General features: G+C 40.1%; 1 protein-coding gene across 5 annotated transcripts; it reads right to left on the bottom strand.

Moving 5' to 3' along the window:
• Positions 1-491: 491 nt before the first annotated feature.
• TBC1D7 (TBC1 domain family member 7) lies at positions 492-24,365 on the bottom strand. 5 transcript variants are annotated; one of them, XR_010069929.1, is made up of 10 exons: positions 24,061-24,269; positions 22,508-22,682; positions 21,938-22,058; positions 21,159-21,239; positions 17,280-17,467; positions 14,845-14,982; positions 13,399-13,544; positions 5,482-5,611; positions 4,305-4,687; positions 492-1,303 (listed from the first exon to the last, which is right to left on the bottom strand). XR_010069929.1 is itself a non-coding variant. In XM_063325901.1 (9 exons), the coding sequence occupies exons 3-9, from the start codon at positions 21,947-21,949 to the stop codon at positions 4,601-4,603; spliced, it is 777 nt and encodes a 258-aa protein (XP_063181971.1). In that variant the 5' UTR covers positions 21,950-22,058; positions 22,508-22,682; positions 24,061-24,270; the 3' UTR covers positions 3,821-4,600. The 5 variants fall into 5 exon arrangements, 4 of the variants coding, with proteins under 4 accessions (XP_063181971.1, XP_063181968.1, XP_063181970.1 ...); XM_063325901.1 differs by lacking the exon at positions 492-1,303 and having other exon boundaries at positions 3,821-4,687; positions 21,943-22,058; positions 24,061-24,270; XM_063325898.1 differs by lacking the exons at positions 492-1,303; positions 24,061-24,269 and adding an exon at positions 24,299-24,365 and having other exon boundaries at positions 3,822-4,687.
• Between the last annotated feature and the right edge of the window lie 1,917 nt (positions 24,366-26,282).

Genomic DNA, 26,282 nt, shown 5'->3' with positions numbered 1-26,282 from the left:
CCATCTTTAGGCAGGAAACAAAGAGGAGGGCTGAAGAAAAAAAATAAATCAATTCTCCATTACCCAGGCAGCCCCTGGTGACCAGCTCAGCAATAGCGTTTGTGCTATCTTTACCAACTGCGTCAAATCACTTCAGAAAAACCTCAGGACAGCAGACCCACAGGAACGACCGACAGTTCCTGCAGGGCGCAGGAGCTGGTGCCCGCCAGGCCCACCCTGCAGTCACTCTCTTGCAACATTCCCTGTTAATGGGACATAAGACAAAACAATTTATGCTTTGACATCTATTTGATGAGTGTCTAAGTTTTATGTACATGGATACTTTAACCCTGAGACATAGGAGACCAACATATCTGTTTACCAACCTGTTTAGAATGTAAAAGCCAGTGTCCGTGTGCACACATGCCCAAGAGCTGCTCTTCAGCCCAAAATAATGGCCACTAGGCATCTAAATTTTTAATTATTTTTTGGGGGGGGGGGGGGGGGGGGGAGGCACGCAGCAGGATGGGAGGAAGCGGGAAACATGCGGAGGCCACTGAGCAAATCCTGCAAAGGCAGTGGAATCCCCGTGCTGCCAGACAGCAGCCCCCGCGGAGCAGCGTGCATGCGCGCACGTGCACACGCAGACACACAGCCATGCACGCACCAGCGCTCCGACGCTCGGCAGTGCGCAGCTAAGAGCTCGGCGCAGGTATGGGGTGAGATTCCTCTGCCATCATCTTCCTTGCTCTTGCGCCTCAGAACAAGGCTTCCAGGCAATTAAGTCTGAAACAACAGCGTGCAGTCGAGCTGGTCTGCGTGGGACAAAGCGGCCGCCCCACTCCTGAGCAGTGTGAGCCGAGAGTGTATGGACATCACCAGTGCCCGTGAAGCAGCTGTCAGGGCAAGAAGCAGATGGTGCAACACCACCCTACGCCCACGCCACCACGCGTTGCCTACAAATTGTACAAAATTGCTTAGAAAATTCTTCCCTAAATGGCAGAATGAATGAAAGCTTGGCTTTTCAGCAAATGTGCGCCGCGTGGTCAGGAGCTCTGGTGTTCAGAAAGACATCAACTTCAACTGAAGCTGTCCCGTGGAGTGATGGAAGTTGATCTCCTATCCACAGAAACCTGCTCTGTATCACTGTTACTTTATCAGCCTCTGTATTTCAGCCGCTTTTGTCTCCATCCGCTCCTGATTTTCTTTCCATACTCTCAGGCCCCTTACCAGACTTCAAATCACTCATCGTTTTTCAAGCACCATCCTCTGACATCTGCCATTACTTTTCTTATCTGGAGTTTCCATCACATTTGGATGTCAGCTGGAAAAGAACGCGGGAGAGCACAGACATGTGGCATTGCTCTAAACATCTCTGGAGAGAAAGTACTGCTTGAGGGGAGAACTGGACCAAATTAAGCTTGTTTGTTTGCAAAGCCCATGAAGATATTTGGCAGGGGGAGACTTGAGGGGAAAGCTTTCACTCTCCAAAGTGAATGCTTCAGTGTTGTTTCTATTGTCTCCAGGAAAAACAGAAGAAGGAAAAAAAAATAAACCAAACATATGCAACAGCTAGTTCTATATGAACAAACAAGCATGCAAGCAAGCGGTTACATATTCTGCCAGTCAAGGAGAAATAATGGAAATAAAGATAAAATACCTCATTTTCAAGCTTTTGGGGAAAAAAAAGACGATCAGATGACTTGTTGCCACACTCCTCCTGCAATGACACAGAGCTAACAGGAAACAAATAGCAAAGGTAACCCCCTACCCCGTATTACTTAAGTCAGGGATTTCAGTAGGAAGCTCAACTATGTGCAACTTCAAAACAAGCTGTGCAGGGAACTAGTAGCCCATAGTAGATAAATGACCAAGCTTGGACTGCCCACTAAAAGTGCCTAGCTGGACACTACAAATATTCCAGTGCCTTAATTCAAGAGGTCAAAGAGCAACTGTTGGCCGCAAAGGCCAAACTCCAGGCTGAAGACACAGACCAAGGCTACCCAAGCAGTGGACTCTGCTCTAGGTTGGGACTTCAAAGGTATCTCGCCTCAACCTCACCACGATCATCATGTGCTGGGGACAGTGAATGCTCACATTTCGCTGTTCTGCTCTCTTGGGAAGCAGGTCTCTGAGCTAAAGCATTATGTTCGACTGAGCAGACATCATCAAAAATTATCTGAGCGTTAAGTTAGCCAGTTTCATACTTTCAGTCTTTTGGGAATTCAGTAAGTTTTCTGCATAAACTGTATCCCTCATAAATCCACAGTGAAAGCTTGGAAATGGATCCATTAAGATGCACACAAATGTCTCTTACCAGATCGGTGTAGGAAGCATGGCGTTAAACCACTATCTACTCTCTAGAGAACTCCCCTCCTTCAGCACAGCCCAGAATAAATAATGCCCTCTCTTAAAGATACATTTCTGTTCTTTCCTTGTACATGAAACTGAAAAAGCTACACACGAACTTCAGCGGACATTAAAGCAGAGCAGCATTTGAGGATGCATCCCACATACAATGAAACATTTAAGTAAAATTGCTATTGCTTATGTGGAAACACAACAATTTTCATTGTGAGGGTGACCAAGCACTAGGATAGGTTGCTCAGAGAGGTTGTGGAGTCTCCCTCCTCGGAAACATTCAAAAGCCACGTGGACATGGACCCGGGCAACTGGCCGTAGGTGGCCCTGCTTAAGCAGGGGAGTTGGTTGGACCAGATAACCTCCAGAGGTCCCTGCCAACCTCAACCAGGCTGTGATTCTGTGAAAGCAGATCTCTGTCTCTCATCTGTGCAGCTCCAGAGCCTGCCTATTAATGGCAAAAGGCTTTCTTAAATTAAAAACTAAACCAAGAAAACGTTTGGAGCCTTCGGTCAAATCGTGATTGGAGGAACACTCACTGGCAAGTCTGGGAGCAGTAACACTTAACTGGCACTTCTAATCCTGATGCAGTGCATCTCTCTTCACAGAATATGAGTTATTGATTCCCTTCCAGGACTGAAAGTGCTAAACGCCTTCAGTGTCATCAGGGCTTGGTTTTTTAATGATTAAGTAATATGCAGTGTAAAGGCCTGAATAACGCCTATGTAACTTTGGGGTTTTTGTGAATAAGCTGTGCCAGCCTGAGGGAAAAATGTTCAAAAGGGTGATCTCTCAGACTGTACCCGTGGCCTTTATTTGAAAAACTTGTGTGTTGCCTGTAACAGAATGCAGGGCTGTTATTCACAGAACGTATATCCTCTTTCCTATCCATGTTACCCAGCTCTCATGCCTACACTAGGAAAACAAGCTCCTCTCTGAAGTGAACTACATGGATTACACTACAATGCAGACACAGCAATGGCTTTCAAAGCAGACACAAACAAGCTTTTTCTGAACTGGGTAAGCTCAGGCATTTCAGGAACACTAACAGCAGCATCCCAGAATCCAGCACGGATGATCTACCAAGGTTTTTAGGTGTAACCTGAACTGAGCTTCTCCAGCTGATGTGTAGAAGATAAGCCTGACCTAGTTTAAAACAAAAGTTAATTTTCAAAAGCATTTTAAGTCTGCACTGCACTGAGTGCAAGCTAAACACTCTTTTAAGTGCAATGGGCATACCTGGCACTTGGCATACTAACCATCAATTTGAGTCAAATAACAGCTAAGCAACACATTTTTATGTACAATTCCCTGGTCTATGCAAGATGTAGAAACAGGTTTTTACACTTCTACAAGAAAAAGATTAGTTCTCCAGCAAACCTCTATCTCTGGCTAATCACTCTACTTTTACTTACATCACAAATTACATTTCTGTATTAAATTTATTTTTAAATCTAAACCAAACAAGAATCAAATTACAACAACTTTGAGCCAAGCATTCAACAGAGGCATTGTTTATTACTGGCCTGTAATTCTGAATTATATTGACTCGTCCCACTGATCTTTCTCCGTACCTGCCCAAAGTTACATTTTAGGATAGGACAGATCCACCTTTCTAGAGCATCTTCCATGAAGAACAAAGGAGGGGCGGTACAGCCATAGAGAGGTGGCTGACAGGTAAAAAGAAAGTATTTTAAAACACTTCAGAAAAGCATGTCACCCCTGGTCATTGTGATGTGCTCCACCTCAAACTTGTGATGCCTCTTCCAGAACATTTACCCGAAAATTTACAGTATTAAGAGAGTACATTTACATTTCTAGCAAAGGCATGCTTGTTCACCAAAGAGTTCCAGCAGACTAACACTTAGTAAATTTACCTTAAAAACACTTCCAAGTAGTAACTAGTTATTCAAGTGTAAGCTGGCATACAAAAACATTTTTAAATTACAAGTAAGCCTATTTACCTTTCTTTAAGAGTTAGATTTACTTCCCCAAAAGCCAGAGAGCACGCTGTGCGATCAGAACACTGTAGCTGGCTGGCCAAGAAACACTCTGGATATGATCACACCGCCACTAGGTATCTTCATTCCATCTGTATTTATTGAAAAATATTTACAAATTGATCGCTATGCTATTAGCTGCTGTAATAGCATCTTTACATAGAAGTAATGACGAACATCACACTAGGATGGAGGAAGAGTGGTAAAATGTCTTTTCAAATGTCTTTTTTTCCCCAAGCTATCAGAAGTGAAGAAAGTTCTCAGACTGAGTGTGCTGGAGTCCCACAGTGTGTGCGCCACAGATCAACAGCTTTGCTGACAATAGCATCAGTGTTGTCTTGAGGAATCTACGAAAGATCAGGGGAAGATGCCTTGTCAGACTACTTTATTTGGATTGTTTTGTTTAAAATAAAGATTTAAATTTCCACTTCAGATTTTATCTCTTTATAAAAAAGAAAACAAAACATCCCACCATCCCTCAGTCCTATGCGCATCGTATTACCTCCAGGTTTTAGATAAAAAGCTTTTATTTACAAAATGGTAAGATGGCCACCCAGGCAACTCACGCTTCACACATCCCTAACCTGGCAGAACTTACACTCGCCATCCATGACCACAAATTTATCTAATCTAACCAACCTACATTACATTGGTATCCTACAACCCTGCTGCAATGCTCGTTACTAATCCTAGAAGGAAAGTTCAGAGTCAGGTTCATGATCCCATCCTTACATCAACAGAAAACATACCTTGAGTCCACAGAGTCACGCCCAGGCAAGGAGCAAAAAAGGTGTCAGAAACCAAGCCAGTAAACAGCTTCCAGAAAAATCAAGCTAACCTCATCTGCACTTACTTTCACAGAAAAACCCCTTAGTATCACAAGAATGATTGTCAAATCTGTACAAACACAGATAACGCATTCCCCAAAGCCTAAAAATCATTTAATTCTACGAAAGCCTTACCTCCTGATAGAAAAAACTATTATTCTCATCTCTGCACATTTTCTCTTCACCTTGGTACTACTACACTATTCTCAGTGAGCAATGTAATAGTATCTTACGGTATGTTTGCAAATTACTTTAAGGCGAAACACACTTTTATAAACCATAAAAGGCAATGCAAAGCACAACAGAGAACTTACATTTTCCAAAAACTGCGTGATCTTTTCTGCAGTAGTCAGTGCTATTATCTTCATTTTAAAGGTTAATAATATCTCCACAGCAACAAAAACAAGAATCTTGCAGGACCCACTAATAACTTTGTCCCAAACTCTACAAAAAATACAAAGAAATCACTAAACATTATTGCAGTCCATATCTGCTTATTTATCTGCTAGAGCAGTTTTTGTACAATCACCTTTTTCCAGATTATTTTTCTGAATAATGGCAAGGTATTGAATTATTCAGGTCATGGTAAATAAAAGACATTTTATCAACTCCTAAATCTGTACAAAGGAGAGTGATGGCAAGCAGTAATGTGTTGATACGGTGTTCTTGTTTAGAAATTGAACTGTTTACAAGCTCAAATACAAAAAGCAAATCTTGTTTTAAATAGCCTGAACTGTGAAAACTATTCTACAGTATACAGTAAAGGTGATCATTTTTCCTAGTGCAAAAAAGGAAACAAACTTTATTAGCATGCCTAATAAAGACACTCTTCAAACAGATAAGCAGCTGAGAATTCAAAAGTATGTAATACTGGACCACCACATCTCAAGAAGCTAAATTTTCCAACTCATTGCTGTATGAGACACAAATATGATACATCAGCAGGATATAATCCATGATGTTTAAATCGGACACAAAGAACAACTATCTTTCAATCCATCCCACTCTGCACAGACTCTCTCAGAAGAGTTTACACTTGTAAGAAACTGTACCTGGACCTCACATTTTTAACAAAATCCGAAGGGTGGGCCTCCAGAGGCTGCAAGTACTTTAGCAACAAAACTCAGATGAATATTAGAAGGAATCTGCACTAAAACAGCCTGCAACGATTTGAAATCATCGTTCAGCCAGCAGCTCTCTCAAGCCGAATCAACAGACTTGGGATGAAAGACTATCCAAAACCAGTGTGAAACCATCTGTCAGATGGCAGCTTTTATGAGCTTGCATTATTTTTAGTTCTTGAATTTTAAGAGCTGTGTCAGAAAGACTTTCTGAGGAGTACTGTTCTTGCTCCTTCTGGGCACTTGTTAAAAGTGTTTCTCCTTCCAAATAAAAATGGGGGACAAAGATCATATATCTCTGAATACAGTAACACTAACTGGAAAACATCTTCTGTAGCCCACCAATAAACTTGGATCTATGGGTGTACTTCTTCCAAAGACAATTCAATTTTTATATGACCTTCTCTCTCAGAAGAACTTGCCCTTCAGCCTGGAGTGCCAGGTGAACACGACACAAGCATAACAAACTTTGACAGCTGAATTGAAGAGTAGGTATCACACCTTTAAACAAGAAGGAGTTTAGAAGTGAGAGTCCAACAAAGACTCATAAGGATGACAAAGGGATTGGAGCATCTCTCCTATGAGGAGAGGCTGAGACACCTGGGACTGTTCAACCCGAAGAAGAGAAAGCTCAGGGGGAACTCATCGATGTGTACAAACACCTGAAGGGAGGGTGCAAAAAGGATGGAGGCAGGCTCTTCTCAGTGGTGCCCAGTGACATCACCTGAGGCAACGGGCACAAACTGAAACACAGGAGGTTCCCTCTGAGCACCAGGAAACACTTTTTCCACTGTGAGTGCGACCAAGCACTGGCACAGGTTGGCCAGGGACGTGGTGGAGTCTTCCCAAGAAGGATACATTCAAAAGCTGTGTGGACATGATCCTGGGCAACCAGCTCTAGGCAGCCCTGCTTGAGCAGGGGGTTTGGTGGGACCAGATGACCTTTCAGAGGTCCCTGCCAAGCTCAACCCTTCTGTGGCTCTTTGTGAAAAGCTTTATAACTCAGAATGTGGAATGGTTGCGGCTGTTACAGTGCTTATTTTTCACACTGTGACTCAACTCAATTCTTTATCAGTTTCTTAGCCTTCTATTCATGTAACTCTTCTGACACTATTTTCACAACCTCTCCATTCATAAAAAAGTTAGACTAGAATTTAACTTAAAATGAAGAACTGAGGAAAAGAATATGTAAAATCCTCAGGACTATTCTTACAAAAGAAGGAAACAAACAAAAAACCCACATGGACAGATGGGAAAAAAAGCACTACCAATTTCTTTCCCCTTTGCAATTTAGTTTTAATTCCCTGTCTCGCTATGATTAAAAATGAATATAATTCCCATATGGGCAGGAACAATAAATAAGCCAAGATTAAAATCTTACTGCTTCCTTTGTGGTTCAAGCATCCTGGACAAGTGATCACTGTAAATACCACACTGATGTTGAAGTCAGGTCCAGAAGATTAAAGCAAGGCTATGAGAAAACTGAGACCACATTCCTGTTCCACACTGTACAGGTCATCCCTGTTTACTTCTAATACATTTTCCTTCACAAACATATCTGTTTAGAACCCAAGAACAGCTTCCCATGTGTTTCGTGGGCATCAGAACTGTAATTATGGCTGACAATACAGAGAGTAGCAGACCTCAGAAACAGGAAAGAATTTTGAAAGTTCATATTAAAGCTCATGTTAATTAAAATACAAACTTACTAATCTGAATATAAAATACCCAGCCTTCTTTCATTATTTTGCTTCCAAGTCTCCTGACTTCAGTTTCCATAATTACATTACAGTAGGTTACATTTCATGCTCAGAATACACTCTCATGTTTTCCTACATTATTTAGTCTGATTCCAGAACAAATGTTTTAACAATGGCAAAACAGATGTGGTATCTAAATTACCAGTGCCTAACAGATTTTGGAAAAGGGTGCAGAGCAAAGTGCACGAGATGCCAGCACTAACCAGTCTGTGTCTGCTGCAGTATTTTTCCCCTTAACGTCTTCAGCTATTGCTACTCTTGATGCAACTCCACCAGAGACAGCAACAGGGGAATGACTGTGTGACGCTGTGATAAACAGACCAGCGGTCAGCACCTTGTCTATACCAGTAGAGCCAGGAATAGCAACATAAACTGTGTTTACTTAGAATGGAAAAAACCCACAGCAGTTTCAGTGAAACACATATTTTGATGATTGTATTCTAATATAGCAGCCTTTATACATTGTATCTCTACCGATGATAACAAGTATTACACTTTTTAAATAACATCAAACACTTAAGATCAAGTATAGTGTCAGAGATTGCAACTTTTTACCTGTTTTTTGATACTCCTAGTGATAGGAAAATTACAACAGAAATGTCACGTAACTGTGCCTATAGCCCTACTCAGGAATGCTGAAAAAGAAAGTATACACTAAATTCATTATGTTTTTTGTGACTATCATCCTCCGTGAAATATAACAGCATTCAATTAACCACAGGAGCACCCTTATAGTATTTCTTGAACAGTGAAATAGTAGGAACAACCACAAGGAAAAATAAAAAGAAATAAGAAGCTATGAAGGCAAAGAGCATGCCAAGGATTATGCAAATGAAACCATTTACTTTCCACTGAGCTTCTTCTGTAGACAAGATACGACTTACTCTGTGTGTGCACGTGTGTGAAGGCATGGCATTCTCAGCGCAGTTTCTCAGGTTCCTCAACTGCTACAGTGCAGCAGTATACAAAATGCATCACAGCATTGCTGCACTTTTTCTGAAATATTATCATTAATCTCCCAGCTTTTTCCCCTAGGATGCAGGGTAAGCACACTCAACCTTATTCCTTGCTTCTGGTCCTCCAGTCGCCCAGGCCAGAGATGTTTAAAGAGAACCAACGCTTGCTCCTCTGCCTGCACTTCTGGGTGTCCTTCCAATAGTAACTGGGCATGGAGGGACATGATGAGACTCACGCAAGTCTCATCCTGATGTCATGTCATGAGCTCGTGCCCATCTGTTTCCAGAGCTGGGAAGCAGCTCAATTATTTAGACAAAGGCAAACAGACTTAAGTTTCTCTACAGTAGTAGCCCACATGCACGCTCTTATGCCCTCCTGCTCCATAGTAAATTCTACCATTTTTCATATTTCTGTTGTGTCTACTAACAAATGACTCCTATTTTTACAACTAGATGTAGTTTATGCAGGACATGGAGATCACAGATGTAAAACTACAGAAGCCATATATTAACACATGAGGTACTGCCAGTTTGAAAGGCAGTCATAAGATTTCAGGAGAACTACCAAATACTTTGCCACAAACAAATTACCAGAGGCTAATAACCTAACACCACCCTATCAGCTATTACTGTCCTGCTAATGCCACGTCTCCAGTGCAGAATACAAACAATGTTAGTCAGGGGCATGATACGTGACTGGCAACATTAGGCCGTAAAAAATGCTTGGCTTATTCACAATTATATCTGCAAAGCTGCATTACTTCTGTTGTAGTTGGATCATCTGGAATAAACTGGCAGCCAAAGTGCCATTTCGCCTTTAGAGCTGAAGCCACAAACAGGACATCAAGGTTTAACAGCAGGGCCCTCTGTCTGGGGGCCCACACAGCACCATTGGAAAGCTCTCCACGCATGGGGCTTACTGAACAGATGACAAGGCGTGCTGTTGCAGAAATGGAGCAAACAGGGCAATGGTGAATATAAAAACAAAGGTGTGATCCAGTTCTCTCCTTGTTTCAGAGACGAGTAAGCCTTTCTGTCCTTCTTGAGCTCGTGCTACAGGCTGGTTCATGTTCCAGGAAGCACTCTGTCTATATTCCAGGTGGGATATAGATGCCCAGAGGATACAGTGCCTTCAAAATAGACCGTCTGCTCCTCTCTTTTACCAGTGAGGCACCTCTAAGAAGTTTGTTAAGAAGCTTGTTGCATAATATGTCAAGTGTATTAGGGCAAGCAAAGACACTGCATAAGCTCAAAGGAAAAGTTTCTACATGAAACCTGCCTATATATATTTTCCAAGCCCATTTAAATTAAACTGATGCATAAATTTTACCTACGGTATAAGTAGGAGAAGTGTGCTACAAAACAATATTTATACTGAATGACAGTGCCCGTCACGAGTAAAGCTGGTATTATGCAACTTCATCTCACCATTATTGGATAAAATTTCTCCATAGCATATACAAAACTTGTACACCCTAAATAAAAAAAGAAAACCATGGAATTTAGATTTAGCTGCCTGGCAGAGAAGACTACAGTTTATAGAAAGCAAGCAACCTCTCCAAGAAATACAGTACTACATCATAAGTTAAATTAAATCATAAAAGACTGAGCTCAGATCATCTCTCACTTCAAAAAAAAGTAACTAAAACTCACAGGAGAATTGGAGACCTGTTTTCAATTCTCAGCAGTTCCAACACTGCCATTTGGATACATTTCAGATAAGCATTCGGGCTTCTAGATTCTAATCCAAACTGAATCTCCAAGCATTAATTAAGTTCATCTGTTACATGCTACCCATGAAGTATGTTATTTCCTTAGCAAATGAGGCCATTATGATTACAACTGAATAATTCAGAAACCTGAACTGGCAAGGAAAAGTGCACTTTTATCATGTTCCCACAAAAACGGTTGAGAAAAGGTATCACTGTGCCATCAGAAGAACCAACACTGGTTTTTACTCCAGAGTGACACAAAAACACAGTATTTGGACCTTTTCTATGAAAAAAGAAGTATTTAAAAAATTTCAGATCATCAAAATTATTTAGGTAACATAAAACAGTATATGAGAATGCTAAACGGTGAATACAATATTTTATATAAAAACACTGATTCAAAATGGTAGAAGTTTGAAACTAAAGATTCTGACATGAAATATGAAAATCAAAATTCATCTAGATTTTTTCTTTTATGCTATCAAGATGACACAGCTCCATAAAATGTTCAATTTTCAACAGAAATTTAAAAAAAACCTTGAATCTTCCAATAGCAAAACTGCTCTGATGCAAATTCCTCTGTCAGCTCTAGTTCTCAGCCATAAGACCTACTAGCAAAATACAATCACATAAGCTCTGAATAAAAACATCTCCTAGAAGGCACGCAAAGAGGTTCCTAATAGAGTAGTTTGCAAAGGCTATTTCAGATCACAGAAGCCTACAGAAAAAAAGGCATGAAGACACTGGCAAGTCCCAGGTAGAGCAGCCACTTCTACTGACAAACTGCATTAAGTTTCACACAGAGGAAGCACAATGAAACAAGGTCAATCATTATCTGCTGAAACAAATCTACAAATGCAAATGTGAAATAGAGATGCAGGCAAACCGTATATGTTCAATTGCTTTTAAGGATGTAACAAACATTTTATACATGCTTACATAATTTCTGTAGGCATAGAAGCGGTAAAAGCTTTTAACCACCATATCACACGCAACCACAACACAGAGATGACTATTTTGGAGCCTTGTGGGTGCCTGATGAGAAGAACTTGCCATGTAACAACTAGCAAGCTGCACACAGCATAACAATTAAAGATCTACCACCAAATCCTTCAGGTCTGGTTCAAAAAAATTGTTTTCTCAGACATATTCCTTGCCAACAACTGAACATACACAACCTCAAAGATCACTACCGCAAGGCTGGAGAGCATGACTTCTAACGTTTCCTAAAAGCCCCTTATGTTCCTAAGGGCAAATAAAACATTTTTAAAAACAAATGTTCCGCACTTCCCTTCATGAAATGTGAAGTCCCAAATAAGCAAGCAAGACTGCATTCACTATTCAGGTTATGACCAACTTTACTACCACAAAGCATTTTCTACAGTGCATTTCACAAAGCACTCTGTTTCCGCACTAAATTCCTATACTCGTGTCCTGGTTTCAGCTGAGATAGAGCTAATTTTCTTTACAGTGATTGCTGTGAAAGGAATGTCAATAATGCATATTGCTTTAGTTGGTTTTAGGCTATGTTTATACTTTTCAAGGACTCTTCAGCTTCCCACAGAAGCTGAGAAGGAGCCTAGACAGAACAATGGAAGGGCTGATGGAATATTCTGTACCATAGACGTCATGCTCAGTATATAAACAGGGGTTGGCCAGGGGGCAGGAATCCATGATCACTGCTCGGGATGGCACCAATTCACCAGGTGTGAAAGTGACTTGTGTCATTATTATTATTGTTATTTTCCTTTTCTGTTATTGTTCTATTAAACTGTCTTTGTTTCAACAGACAAGGTTTTTTGCTTTCCCTTTCCCCTCCTTTTCTCCCTCTTCTCCCTGTGCTTCTGGGGGAAAGGGGGAGAATCGCACAAGCAGCTGTGTGGTCCTAGTTGCTGGCTGGGGTTAAACACAACAACTAGCCACTGAAGTCCTGGAGGTGCTGGAGTGAAACTTCCCCTGGCCCATATTACTTCTCCAAGTTTTAAGGCGGCTGAAAACAAAACCACTGTTATCTTTGTGCCATCTCCTACTCAGCTATTAGCAACTCCTGTTAATGCTGAAAGTACGTTTCTCTACATCCAGATTGCATTTTCCACTTTCCATGAGTTCTCAGACAGCAGAACTAGAGAAGTCATACAAGCTTTATTTCAAAGGCCCTTTAGTAAAGTGCCATGCATAAGAGTTTTCCCCTTTTAAAAACTGGACAGCCTATTTCCAGCAATAGAATCTAAAAACACTGTTTCGTTTACTCTGTAATACTCAGCCTGCCCTAGTGCTTTTAACAATAAACATTCCCAAAATCTCTTTCATCTAATGATAATACAGTATTATAATCACTCCTTAAGCAAGGATGTTGGTTAAAAAGCCTGAAAACTGACGACAATTCAGCTATCTATCACTAAGAGGGGATTTGGAGTTTAAATTCCTAGGAGGCATTAAGTGTCTAACAGAATCAGCCACTATATTTAACTCCATCCTTTTTTAATTTCAATGTGAGAAATGATCACGCAGAGATTATCTTGCATCAGTAAGAAGTGGAATCAAATCAAATTTTATCATTTCCAAGTCGACAATAAAGTTAACTCCATAATCTTACAGAAAAAGTAAGGAAAGCTCTTTGCCTGCTAGTGATGAGAGAAATTACTACATAACTACAAACAGAAAGAAAAAAAGAGAACTTGCCTCTGTAAACTGGACTCGGGTAAACAGCCTGCAAAACACTTTTTAAACCAAAGATCGTAAGGGAGTTTGCTCATTGCAGCACATGCTTTCAGATGCATCAGAAGTCTGTTATCTTCAATGTTTAAATACTGCTCCAGAATTTTTGGCTGAGAAAGGAATTGGAAAATTTTAGATAACTAACATCAGAGTGCTCTCCATAATTAACACACACTGTAAGACAAGAAGTGTCTTAAAAATTAAAAAAAAAAATAAAATAGCATGTTAAAATAACGAACTTGCATTATTTTAACTAAAAACATGGTATTCCAAAATACAAGTGTTGCTGATTTTTGCAATTAGCTGATTAAGTGCTTTACTAAACAAACAACCCCAGGTTCCTTAAATCGCGGACCACTAGCAGAACTTCCAAAATACGCCGTATTCCCTGATGCAAGGAGGTGTTTGAGAGCTTATGGCAATGCAGAGATTAAACCTGCACTAATTACTGCTACCTTCACAAGTAAACCTAATCGCCTTAGCACACATGAAAAAAACAGAAAAAGAATCTACACAATGCAGCAAAACCCAGAAAATCAATTCTGAGAGTAAATCCCTGTGCAATATATTAGAAGCTGGACATTGATTTCTTGTTTGAAAGTCCAAGGTATTTTGAAATGCCAACAGAATAGCAAAAGATAGAACTAAAAAATGAGTAATTCTCATTTTTTATAATTCTAATGTAATATGACATACATTTTTGTCATTTCAGGACTGCCTTTATGGTTTTTGTCATAATTAAGTAAATAGCTAATGACTTCAGCTGTCAAAGGACAAAAAAAACTTCCCTTGTCCATATTCTAACATCCAGATTCTTGGTACAATATTCACATTAAAATAAAAACTTAGTAAGGTAGAGACTTGGCACTTTATGTAATGAGAGCACATACTTTCTTTAAAAACTCTCTTCTATCCTTCAAAAGGAATTACAGAAATGTATCACTTCCAGCAATGAGGTACGTTTAAAAAGTATTTCTTACTTTGAAAAGAGTGAAAAAGGACATGCACAATTTTCTGCAATGAATTTTCATTCTGCGATTATTAGTGCACAGGAACTCAGATACTTTCACCTCAGTAGACATTGTTAAATAAAAGGTTTCTTATCTTTTGAGATTATTTAAAAAATTACAAAAGGTTTTGTATAATGACGTAAATAAAACGCAATCAAAAACTACCATGTAGCCAACAAAAACAATTCCTAATGTTATATTAGACAAAGTGTCCTACAGGACAGTACAAACACAATGCAAAAAGCACTCTTCTCATTTTCTCAAAACAGCTGGTGGAACAGAATCCAAGGGTGTCACCTCTGATACTCCAGTTGTCTCCATACATAAATGCTTTCTATGACTTCTTCCTTTCTCCTTTATAGCTCTCCTCACAAAAAAAAAAAAAGTATTTTTTCCTTACCAGTTGTTGTAATGAATCTTTGTGCTTGCTGTTCAGCTGATTCACAAAGCAACTGACAAGCCAATAGCATTCTATAGGATCCTCCACCATTTCCTCCATTGCTTTAGCAATAGCAAGAAACACTTCATCTTCAGGTTCCTGGAAAACAAAGCCAAAAAAGTGAACTACACAGAAGTACTGACTATATGATTTAAATTATTCTTGTATTCCTTTTCCCTGCCATTTGGGAAAACAAACGGGAATCAACATACTCAGAGAGCTTTTCTGACATTCATAAACAAAACACTGGGCAGCAGCAGCATTATGGTGACAGATACCTATTAAAGCAGAACAAATCAGACTTGTCTTGCTTTTAAAACCAAAACATACAACAGCAGTTTGGAACACCTCTGATTCAAAGTTCTCAAATGAGACAATATTACATCCTAACAAGGTAGTGACAATCCTACTTCTATGCCCCACATTTTTATACTGCACAGCAGCAGAATTTTTCATCCTATTCCTTGCTAAGGGCCAAACAGGCCCCTCGAAAACCTCTGCCATAGATGTTACAGTTACTGAAAAAAAATAATGCAGCCATGAGCTGTATGCCTACCTTCAACATACAGAAAATCATTTGGTTTGAGATAAACATCTTCCTACAGGCAAACAACTATCTTTTCCAACTGTGGCGGTGTGCTCTCCCCTTCGCCACCCCCGGCTCCTGCTCAAGCCATGGACATCAGCAGGAGTTGTTATGAGTTGCACTTGAACTGTGGGGGATGGCTGGCAACATAACCAAAACACTGTCTGGAGTAGGAATGTAGGTATCTTGTTCCCATGAGAATATGACTATAGGTCAATTATCTTACTCTATAAATAGTGGACAGCCCGAGAGCCCTTTGAGCTCTCCTGCATGGCAGCGGGCTGCACGACAGGATCTCCCCTTAAGTGGGGATGCTTGCTTAAGGTTCCACTCCTCGAAGTTGAGAGATTCCTTGCCGCAACAGACTCTTGCTAAGTGACTAATAGCATGCTAAACTTTGAAATCTTAGCTAAGTGAAATAAAGGATTGATTGCGCATACATAATCCTTTAGACATAAACCATTGACCAAGTCTGGGACTAGGACTGGATCCAGTTGCACCTAGACTCCTCTCTGAGAAGGAGTTTAGAAAGCAAGGGGGTCCTTTCTGAACCTCGTGACTCAACAGGAGGGTCTCCCTGACAGCTTGTCTGACCCTGGCCTCTATGCAGTAAATAACCAAGTGTACCCTGGCATCAGATCTCGTAAAACACTGTCGCATTCACTACTAACTTTGTTAAATCACTGTTTTATGTTAATAAATATTTCACTACTTCTCTTTTACAAGTGAAGTTAATCACTCCGCCCACGACACCAAGTGACAAGTACGTTACTCCCCACAATACATGACCAGAAGCATGTGACGGGCATGCCATCATCTTTTCTCTAGAGGATAGACTTCCCTAACAGAAATATCAGCATGCCTAAACCACAGTAAATGGTATGACTGCACATAGTGTAGATGGAGGTGAGCTAACTCTAAAACAACTAGACCTCATGCCAACAGCCAACTCAGGAAGTCTCTAACCTGGGAAGGTGCACAAGGAAAGGCTCTATATTTGCCCTGTTTCTTACAGTCTTCCTTACACAGGCAGTACTGACTACATTAGGAGCCAGATACACATCCACAGTTTGATCTACTGTAACCATCAGTAGCAGTAAACTATAGTATCACAGGCTTTTGCTCACATTACAACTCACACAAAACACATGGACAGTCTAAATACTACCAGGATATGCCTCTGCTTCACTGACTGCTGCTATACACACATATCCCTACTTAAACTCTCTGCTTTCAGATGTACATAACGTACAAATCATGGAAGTCTGCTAAATGACTCAAACATTTCAAAATATTTAGATCAATTCAACATCATCTTTATACTCCCTCTGCCTCCACAATAGAACATGTGCATTACTATCAAGCAGTAACCTCTTGCAAGTTTAAGCGGACAGTAACTACACTGAAAACCATCTGGTATGAAAAGAGAACAAATGCTTTCTGCAGCAAAACAAACACAAGTTTTAGCAGATGCATAGTTATTAGTCCTGTAACTATTAGATCCATCTCAGAGCTGCTGTCAGTACTGTGATGGGGTTTAATAGATGGACTGCAAAACACTTGCTCAGAATACGATACTGCTCTACAAGGGGTGAATTTGCATCTCACTGGGTCACGTGCCAAGATCAAGGAAATTTCTCAATCAAGGAAATAAAATCCCTTATTTTATACCAGTACTTCCCCATTTTCCAAGTCACCTTACTTTTTCTATCTATGTCCATTTGTGGGGCTACTTGCAGTTCAGTTTCTCACATGTTTACATTACTAAATAAAATACTGTATTTAAAAGACTGTTAAAAGGACAACTGACCAATGGAAAAGCCAAGTTTCGAGGCAATTTTCCTGATTCCAGTTGATGTATGCGGAGGAAAACATCAACCTGTGGGGTAGAATCATTAATAAAACGAATTACACGAAGAGCATGGTGTACATCCCAATACTGCTCCTTCCGGTACTTCATCACCAAAGCATGAGATTCATGGTGAGGAGGAATAATTCCTAAAAAAGAATAAAAAAAAAAAGTTAAAAAAAAAAAAAAAAACAAACAGAAAAAAAAGATAAGCAGCTCTAAAGAGAAAAAATAGAACACTTAAACCCAGTTTCCAAGACATCTGCCCAAACTCAATTTCTACTACAACTCCAGCCTACAGAAATGTAGGACCTGGCACTGCAGTTTGCCCATAAACTTGATCAAAGAATACAGGGAGAAAATTCTACAAAACTGGAAGTCAATGAACCAACAAAGCACTTTAGCATTATATTTATAAAAACAAATTTCCTATGTTAACTGAACATAGGCAAAATCTACTTTTAGACTATTGTTTCTCAAGCTCTTCTGCAAGGTTTTCAGGAAATTAATACTAACTCTTTTGTCTACCACATTATCGCTGATAAGAAATATCATTGTTGGGATAGATCGAAAATAATTTAATTGGTTTACTCTCCCCCTCCAACAAGCTTTCTTTATTTTTAAATTGTGAATCTTACTTGTTACTTGTTTATACCTACCTGTAGGTTTTTAACACAGTACTAATTGCACATTTGCACCTAGCTTCCATTTATTTAAAAAACAAAGTGGATGCAGAATTATTTTTATGCACATTAGCTGTTAATACTCTCAAATTCTAAACTCTGAGATAACCAGAGAATATATACATGCAATTAACTATTGCAAAGATACTGTACATTCCAGTATTATTTAATTTACTGTTAGATCTCTGCCAGAAAATTCTTTACTTACTGTATCATAGAGATTAATCCTCTCTAAAACAACATTCAGAAACAAAATCAATCACATCAGTTGAATCAGTTACAGATTAAAATTTAAGTATACCACCCAACTATTTTGCCAGATAACATTTTTTACTTTCTTAGCACAACACAAATATTTTTCTAGTTTCCTAGGAGGAAAAATAACAAAGGAAAAAAAAAGTATTTAGGTACAGGGGCAAAGAGAATTAAACTGTTTACAATCTCCAAAAGAGATGCTCAACGTTTGACTCGATCCTTCCCCTCACTCAAGACTCAATCTTGCCATGCGCTGATATTCACAACAAAACTGTCAAAGGCTTCAACTGAAATAAGATCTTACGTACACCAAAGCAAAAAAACGCTACTACCATATCACTAGTAGAGCAGAATTTTTCCCATTGTAGAAACCCACAATAACAAAGGATTCTTCAAAAATGAGTTCTGAAACAGGCTACCTGCTGTTTTTATCTCTCATTGAAGGAAAAAAACATTTCTGCCAAGTGTTAAAACGTGAAATGGCTGAGTTTTAGTAACAAGCATAACAGACAGAAAATTATCTTTTATTTTCCAACTGCAAACCTGTCTGCATTTCAAAAGCTGGGACAGAGCAAGACATTTTTCACATTATGCAAAAACAGAGTCAACATCGTGATTTTGTATGTACGTACTGCCAACTGCTTTCCTCAAATACAGAAGACTGCCTTAGGCAGACAGAAAAGAAGCTTGAACACAGGGATATCTAGAAACCAACCACCTGAAGAGGAAGTTGACAGAGACACCGCTGACACACCTTGTAACCTGGGACAGCATCAAGCCTTCATATGTGTCCGAGATAATTTTGCTGACAGGACAGAATCCCTTTTGTTAAACTGTTAACATTGTTTAGAGGAGAGTAACACCTCCCACCAGAAATGGACTGGTCTGTTGTTCCAGTCATTTAGGGAGAGATATTTTGTGTTGCCCTTCTGAATACTAGCTTTCTAATGAGTGCTAACACTGTCAGGCAGCATAAGAAAAGTCCTTGTACCTCTGCTCACGCAAGGAGTATACAGAATGACAGTATGCGTTCTTGAAATAAGTAACTCTTTGTTTAAAATACAAAATCCTTTAAAAAAATCAGTATAATTTTCCATACAGTTAACTCAGAAGGTGTTTTGTGTTATCATATGATTCACAAATCATCCTATCTAAAACAGTCAAAGATAGACCACTGGCTCTGCAGTGAGGTACAAGTTTGCCAAGAGATTGTACTTTGCTATTATAATTTGAAGGATCTTGAACTGAGTAATTTTTCCAAACCTCCTACACTGTATTTCCTACTACTAATATTTTAAAGTATGCCAACTATTTCACTAGGGCACAGGGTACAAGAATCTTTTTCATACTAAAATTAGTACTCTTAACGGCAGAGGCTTTTATCAAGTAGGATTACTCTGTTAGTTCAATGATCAATGCCAAGAACTCCAAGTTTTATAATTAGATCTTGCACTTTCTGCACACTGTTCATTTACTATGTCTTCCAAAGAAAGGCTTACAAATCCAAATAATCAGGAATACAAAACCACAAATTTTAACTTGTAGAAAATGGGAGGGGAAAAAAATAAAAAATAAAAAAATTAAAAGATTGCTTAAAACGCAGCTAAAACTTTCTAATAGATTTCAAACTCCAGACACTGTAGTGGAACACGGAGACCAAAAAAGGAAACAGAAGACATTTATTTGAACATTGTCAAGATCATGGCACAGACTAAGATAAACGAACATCCTAAAACAGAAAAAAATTGTTTTTTAAAATACTCATTCTGAGGTAGGAGTCCCCCATCTTCCTGACTCTGAATCACATGCCAAAATCTTCATATAAGAGAGATATATGGGATCTGTATCACATACTCCGGAGAGCCAAAGGACAAACAAGTAGCAGCATAGTTCACAAGACGGCAGCTTCTAAGCCAACCTGCAGACTGATGCTGCTGTTCTCTCCCTGACAAAACAACATTTCAGATATCAGCACCCCTCCTGCCAGCTCAGCCCTGATAATACAAGGCTGAGCACAGGAGCCACAGTCAAGCTTTTCAAAAGTGGCACAATGCTCCACCACCAACAGCATGGTAAATCACATTTCTCTTCCAGAGATTCAGATCCTGAGATCAGACAATATACCTTGACATTCAGTCTGGCAGTAAGTACTGCCACTTACTCTACATGCAGTAAGTCTAAGGGAAACTCTTCAGATACCTTGCAAGGGTCAGAACTCCTTGTCTGCAAGTGACATGACCTCGCATCTAGTAAATCCAACACACTTAACCAGTTACTGCTAATTCATTAGTACTTTTGAATTTGTCACCTGACTAACGCACTTCAAGGAAAATAGAATCTATTTATGGGGCGAGTTTTTATGGTTTCTGGGGATACCATAATTGGTCTCTGGCCTCATAACTTCTTCAATGGCAAACGCAATTTAAAGCCAGAAGCAAAATCAGAAGAAATCAAGATTTTATAGAACACAAAGCTTCTCTTTAGAATAAACATCCATTACACACCTTGCCCATTTGTTTAAGTTTAATCACAGTTTTACTTCAACTTAATTGTCTGTCATTTTAGGAACAGAACTGAATACCTTATCAGGTATCAGTGATTTATTATAATCCACCTCTCAAATCCATTTTACAAATTTACTTGGATAATGTTAAAAGTTAAATATAGAAATACACTCTTCTAGGTGTGTTCTCAAAAACTATGCATGGAATATTGTTTTATAATTGCCGTTGTGCATCCTAGGTGGATATAAAAATAGGCTAAATATGTATCACTAGGCAAGGTAGGACAGAACAATCCAAGCCATTAACCCTCACAAGAAAAAAAAAAAATCCCAAACAGAAAAATCACACCTTCCTATATACTGATTTCTACAGAGGACCACAGATGTCATATTTCATACCTAGAAGCACTTTCCACACCAGTATACGATACATAGATGGGAGAGGAAACCTTTGACTAAATGTACAAAGCTTCTCAATATCTGTAGAGAAATAAAGAGGAAAAAAAAGTAAATTTAAAGATAATTACAAGTAGGTTTGAGACTCTGATCTAAGAGTGCAGATCGAAATCTCCACTTTCAGCATATATTATCAACAAATGCTTTCACTGCTTCAGTTGACAATAGAATTTACCCTATAAACTGCAACAATTTGGAAAAATATATACCTTGGCTTGATTTACAATAAAACTACCCTAGGTTTCACGAGGAAGAAACTGTACCATTTTTCTAGACATTTTGTAAATCATGTTGCTACATCAAAACAATTAAGGGCTTTGTTAAAGGGACAACATTTATCTTTCTGTAATGTTAGAGATGGGGCACTCCTCAGGGACCAACAGCAATAACAAAACCTTCATTGTTTTGAGGTTAGATGGAATTAACAGCATGAAACAATATATTTTCAGATTAAAACTGCTTTCATTAAAAACTTTTAGTTTCTTGGGCATTGTGAATAACAGAAGAAAAAAAATCAGCAAGCAGACAATAGTTTTAATAGTTTTAAAAATCACATTTTCAGATCTTTGAAACACAAAGGACTGCTAGTAATAACTGAGAGATTAGTGGTAAAAGATGCAAAACTTAAATGAGTACTAAGCACGGCAGGTGAACATTTTCTATTATTCCCTCTCCATCCCCAAATCACCAAGGTAATAGAGGAAACAGTGAAATCAACTTGCCCAACCGGTCATCTTTTAACAGAATTTCCAGTGACTTCTTTTCTTCAACTCCACGAAACCCCACTTTTTCATAATACACTGAACGGAAGTTTCTCTGCGAGTCATCAGCCATGATTGATTCCTTTTGGAGAAAAAGTAATTCTCCTTAAAACTTACAAGAATACATTCTTATTGTATTATGGTCAGGTACTGACAGAAGTTGACTGCCTATGTCTCTATAGTACAAATAAACTAAAATATATACTAAAATATGAAAGTCTTCCAAGATTTTTAGTATCTTATGCTAACATAGACATTCATAAAAATAATTGAACCTAAACAAGGCCTAAAGATATCCAATTTCCAAAAGAAACGCAGGGACTTTTATTTTTTTTTTATTTCTGCAGTAAATTATACTACCTTTCCAAAAGTTAAAAAAAAAATTGCTGGAGATACACTTAGTCTCTTGTGTGATATCACGTATTCCAAAACCAATATAAAAATACAATGAAGAGTCTGACAAAATTTTGGCTACAGAAACCCTAATCAAGTAAAACTTAGATCAGTAAAATCATCAGGTTTCATACTCACCAAACAAGGTAATCAGAAGCAAGGACGAGCCGATGTTGGTCTCAGTAGCACAGAGGTGACAGGAAAGAATAAGGCTAGGTACGTAGGCTTGTTCTTAAGTTGCAGATTTGAATTAAACGTTCACGTTGTTATCAGGTGCTGCAACAGCCACAGGCTTGAGCTTGTGATTCCAGTACTAAAAAGAAATAAATGTCTCATCCCCAAACTGGAAACAATGGTAAATCACAGTGAGTATTCTGTGTTTTATGACAAATGTAACTGACAATTCAGCTCAACCTTCTAAGTATCAATTCTCTCTCCTCTGCAGGCTTGCAAATATGAGAAAGTTCTGTTTTGTAAGCCAAAGGACTAAAAACAACCTTAATTTTTATGCCCAGTGACAGCAGCAAAATTTGGAGAAAAATAATTTATTTTGAGTGAGGAGTAATGGGTGAATTATGCACCGAAACACTCTTCTAGTTAAATTCTTCTTTTCCTTGCTAAACCATAGACATCAGGAGAAAGCATTTGGAGATATAAACAAAGGCCACAATTTTGCAAAGAATGCACGTATTTAAATCTGTATATCCACTAGGCCTATTTGCGTTTCAAATTAAGTCCATTTTTAGTGCTTTGTAGGATCAGGGCCAAGACCAGACATGAAAATATAAACCAGCAAAGAACTGAATTAATGCTTTCTGAAATAGGTCAAATACTATCTTAAAATGAGAGAAAAAAAACATTTATATTACTTGTAAGACATTCCAGTTGTACACTATTCTTACGAAGATGTTCATGTATTGTGCATTTAAGGGTCCAATGATCAGAGTGGTTACTACTTACGTTGCAGCCGTGTCTAAAAGCAGAATTATGATGCTATAGACACTCAAATACATTTAAAATATTTTTTTAAATCTGAATTTAATATGTGCTATTTAGAAAACACTTAGCCCGTATCACTTGTAGAAAGCTGACAGTAGAGTCACAGAAGAGAAATAATAAATATCATTTGAAAAATAACAGCATGATCTGTAAGAAAGGAACACTATTTTGGTAATTTTAGACTATCACTATTCCAACAGTACATTTGATTTACTCAGTGGGGAAAAGGAGGAACAGAGTTTTCTCCCTCCAAATTTGGGATATATATTTTCATGTTAGGCAAACAACAGATGCTCCAATCTTCACACGTATTGTTGATAAACTGGAAGAAGGAAGGCAGAAAGCAAGCCCCTAGCCAGCTCACTGGAAGTGTTCCGTACAAGACTACAATTAAACGTCCTGTCTCCAACGATTAGTGCATTTTTGGCCTTAATACCGCTTTTCAAAGTATTATTAAAATTTCGCGCCAGGTGATTTTAACAGCAGCAATGAAATACAAACACCGACTGAGGTACCAGAGGGGACGCCGGCACCGTCCCTTCCACAGACCGAGCCACGCTCCGGGCGCAGGCCCCGACAAACTCCCACCGGGCCCGGACAGCGGCCTTGGCCGCCGTTCGGGGCTGCGGTGCCCACTCCCTGTTACAATTCCAAAGGAAAACACGGATACGCTTGGGCATAGGATCTCTTACCCCTCCCCCGCCCGGGAAATCACACCGCAAGCTGACGGGGCGGCGGCGGGGCACCGGGCCGACTGCGGCGAGCCAGCGGCGGAGAGACGCGGGGAAGGGGGAGGATGCGTCGGCCGCCACCCCGGGGAAAAGGCAGGGGAAAGGGGATGAGAGCGGGGCCGGTGACAGACAGACACACAGACACCCCCCACACCAACCGCGAGTACGGGGACACCCCCCCCCCACCCCCAGCACCTACGGCAGGCGGGCGCGGCCCCACGGCGCATGCGCAGGCCGCGGCCCTGCCCCGCCCCGGGGCGGTGCTGGGGCGGGGCGTTGGGTGGGGCTCCCGCCCACCGGTAGGGCCACGTGCCCAACGGCCGGGGCCGGCGCGCGCCCGCCCTTCAGAGGGCGGCGGTGGGCCGTTGCGGGCCCCAAAGCGGGGTCTCGGGGTTCGCCGGTCTCTGAAGGTTGTTCTCTTCTCCCACCACCACCGCCTCCCTCAGGTGAAGCCGGCTCAGTCCCTCAGAGATGGCTCCCTTTCTCCTTCCTCCTCCCCAGATTTCATGGGGCGGCTTTGGGTAGGGCAAGGGCTGCCGCGGGGGGGAAAGAGCAGCCTCCCTCCTAGGCCCCTCTCAAGGGCACACCGCAGGCCTGGGTGTTTTGACAGAACAGGCTGTGCCTAGTATGGAATTACATTCAGCGGTGGTACGGAAAGTACTGTGCCGTGCAAGACCCACCAATAATGCTCAACAATAAGAGAGTAACTCTTTTCCCTTATCGCGGAGGCCACGAGGAATAGCAAAGAATGATACTGCCTGCACCGTATTACTTACTGTAATTGGTATGCTTGGCGTTTTGGCCTATCCACTGTGACATCTAGGGACGTTTTATTCAGAACAATCTCTAGGAAGCTAAATGCACTTTCCAAAACCAAGATTTACGGTGATGCACCAAGGCACTTGATGCTAAAACTCCCACCCCTCAAAACAGCTAAAGGACTTAGATCTCGCTGCTGGAAGCCAGCGCTCAAAAATCAACCCATGCTGCCAAAAGCAGGGGACATCAAACTAATAGTGTGGGTTTATTTGAGTTGGGGTTTTTTTGTACTTGGTTGTGGTGTTTTTCTTCAGATCTTTGAGATCTTGACAGCCTCAAGGAGTGTAGTGATAGGACAAGGGGCAACAGTTTTAAACCAAAAGAGGGTAGATTTAAAGTAGACACTAGGAAGAAATTCTTTACTGTGAGGGTGGTGAGACACTGGAACAGGTTGCCCAGAGAAGCTGTGGATGCCCCATCCCTGGAGGTGTTCAAGGCCAGGCTGGATGGGGCTTTGAGCAGCCTGGTCTAGTGGGAGGTGTCCCTGCCCGTGGCAGGGGGTTGGAACTACATGATCTTTAAGGTCCCTTCCAACCCAAACCATTCTATGATTCTATGATTGCAAGGACTAGGCAGCAGCTTTTAATAGGAGCTGAGTTTTCAGCTTCTGATCCCTTTCGAGGAGCAGAAACTTGAACAAAACCATCAAACACCTGAATTAGCAATACCAGGATTTTGATGTACTACAGCCCTCCAAGACAGCCTCTTAGGTTAACTGGTCTATTTCCAAATGCACAGAACATGCCATTATTTTAATCTTGCCCAATGCTTTTGAAATGCCAAGGGGAAAGCACGCTGTTGCAGAATGGATGTGCTTTTGTTGAACCCAGCTCACAGAGGACTGTTTTTGTTGAGTCAGTGCAAGGCCTAGCAAATAAGATTCCTGAAGTAATTTTGTACAGCAGCAGGTGGCAGGCTGGTGCCATTTTTTGCCATTTTTGGGTGCTTCAACTCAAATACATCTTTTATCGATAGGTGGCACTTGTCTCTGGATGAGAGCTGTTTGGTGCCGTTGGGAGCTAACCAGTTATCACGAGGTTCAGAAAACAGCTACTGAAATTCAATCAAATCTCTATGTTTTTCATTTATTTATTTTTGGCCTTGCGGAGATGTATTACATAGCTATTGTGGTGCTCTAACAAAAGGCTGAAGCCAGCACAATTTATTTCAGCACTACTTTATTATACAGCAGATACAGCAATATTTTAAGCAGTTGAGCTATCAGACACTGTGGTATGGATCTGCGTTATATTAATGTTAACAATTATGGCATTGCTAAAAGTTCCTAATCAAAATTAGGGTCTGAAAGATTTAACTGCATAAAAATTATACCTGCCCTGAAAAACAATACAATTAATGCATTC

This window comes from Chroicocephalus ridibundus, chromosome 2 (assembly GCF_963924245.1).
Source record: "Chroicocephalus ridibundus chromosome 2, bChrRid1.1, whole genome shotgun sequence".
Taxonomy (NCBI): Eukaryota; Metazoa; Chordata; class Aves; order Charadriiformes; family Laridae; genus Chroicocephalus; species Chroicocephalus ridibundus.
This window is presented reverse-complemented; position numbering and strand designations above follow the sequence as displayed.

Bases quoted from the DNA above. Each gene is read 5' to 3' on its own strand.
- TBC1D7 (XM_063325898.1), bottom strand. From the start codon at position 22,049: ATGGCTGATGACTCGCAGAGAAACTTCCGTTCAGTGTATTATGAAAAA. The intron at 17,468-21,158 runs GTATGAAATATG...ATTCTTTTTTAG, and splicing joins GGTGTGGAAAGTGCTTCTAG to GAATTATTCCTCCTCACCAT. The intron at 14,983-17,279 runs GTCAGTTGTCCT...TTTGTTTTCCAG, and splicing joins GAAACTTGGCTTTTCCATTG to GAACCTGAAGATGAAGTGTT.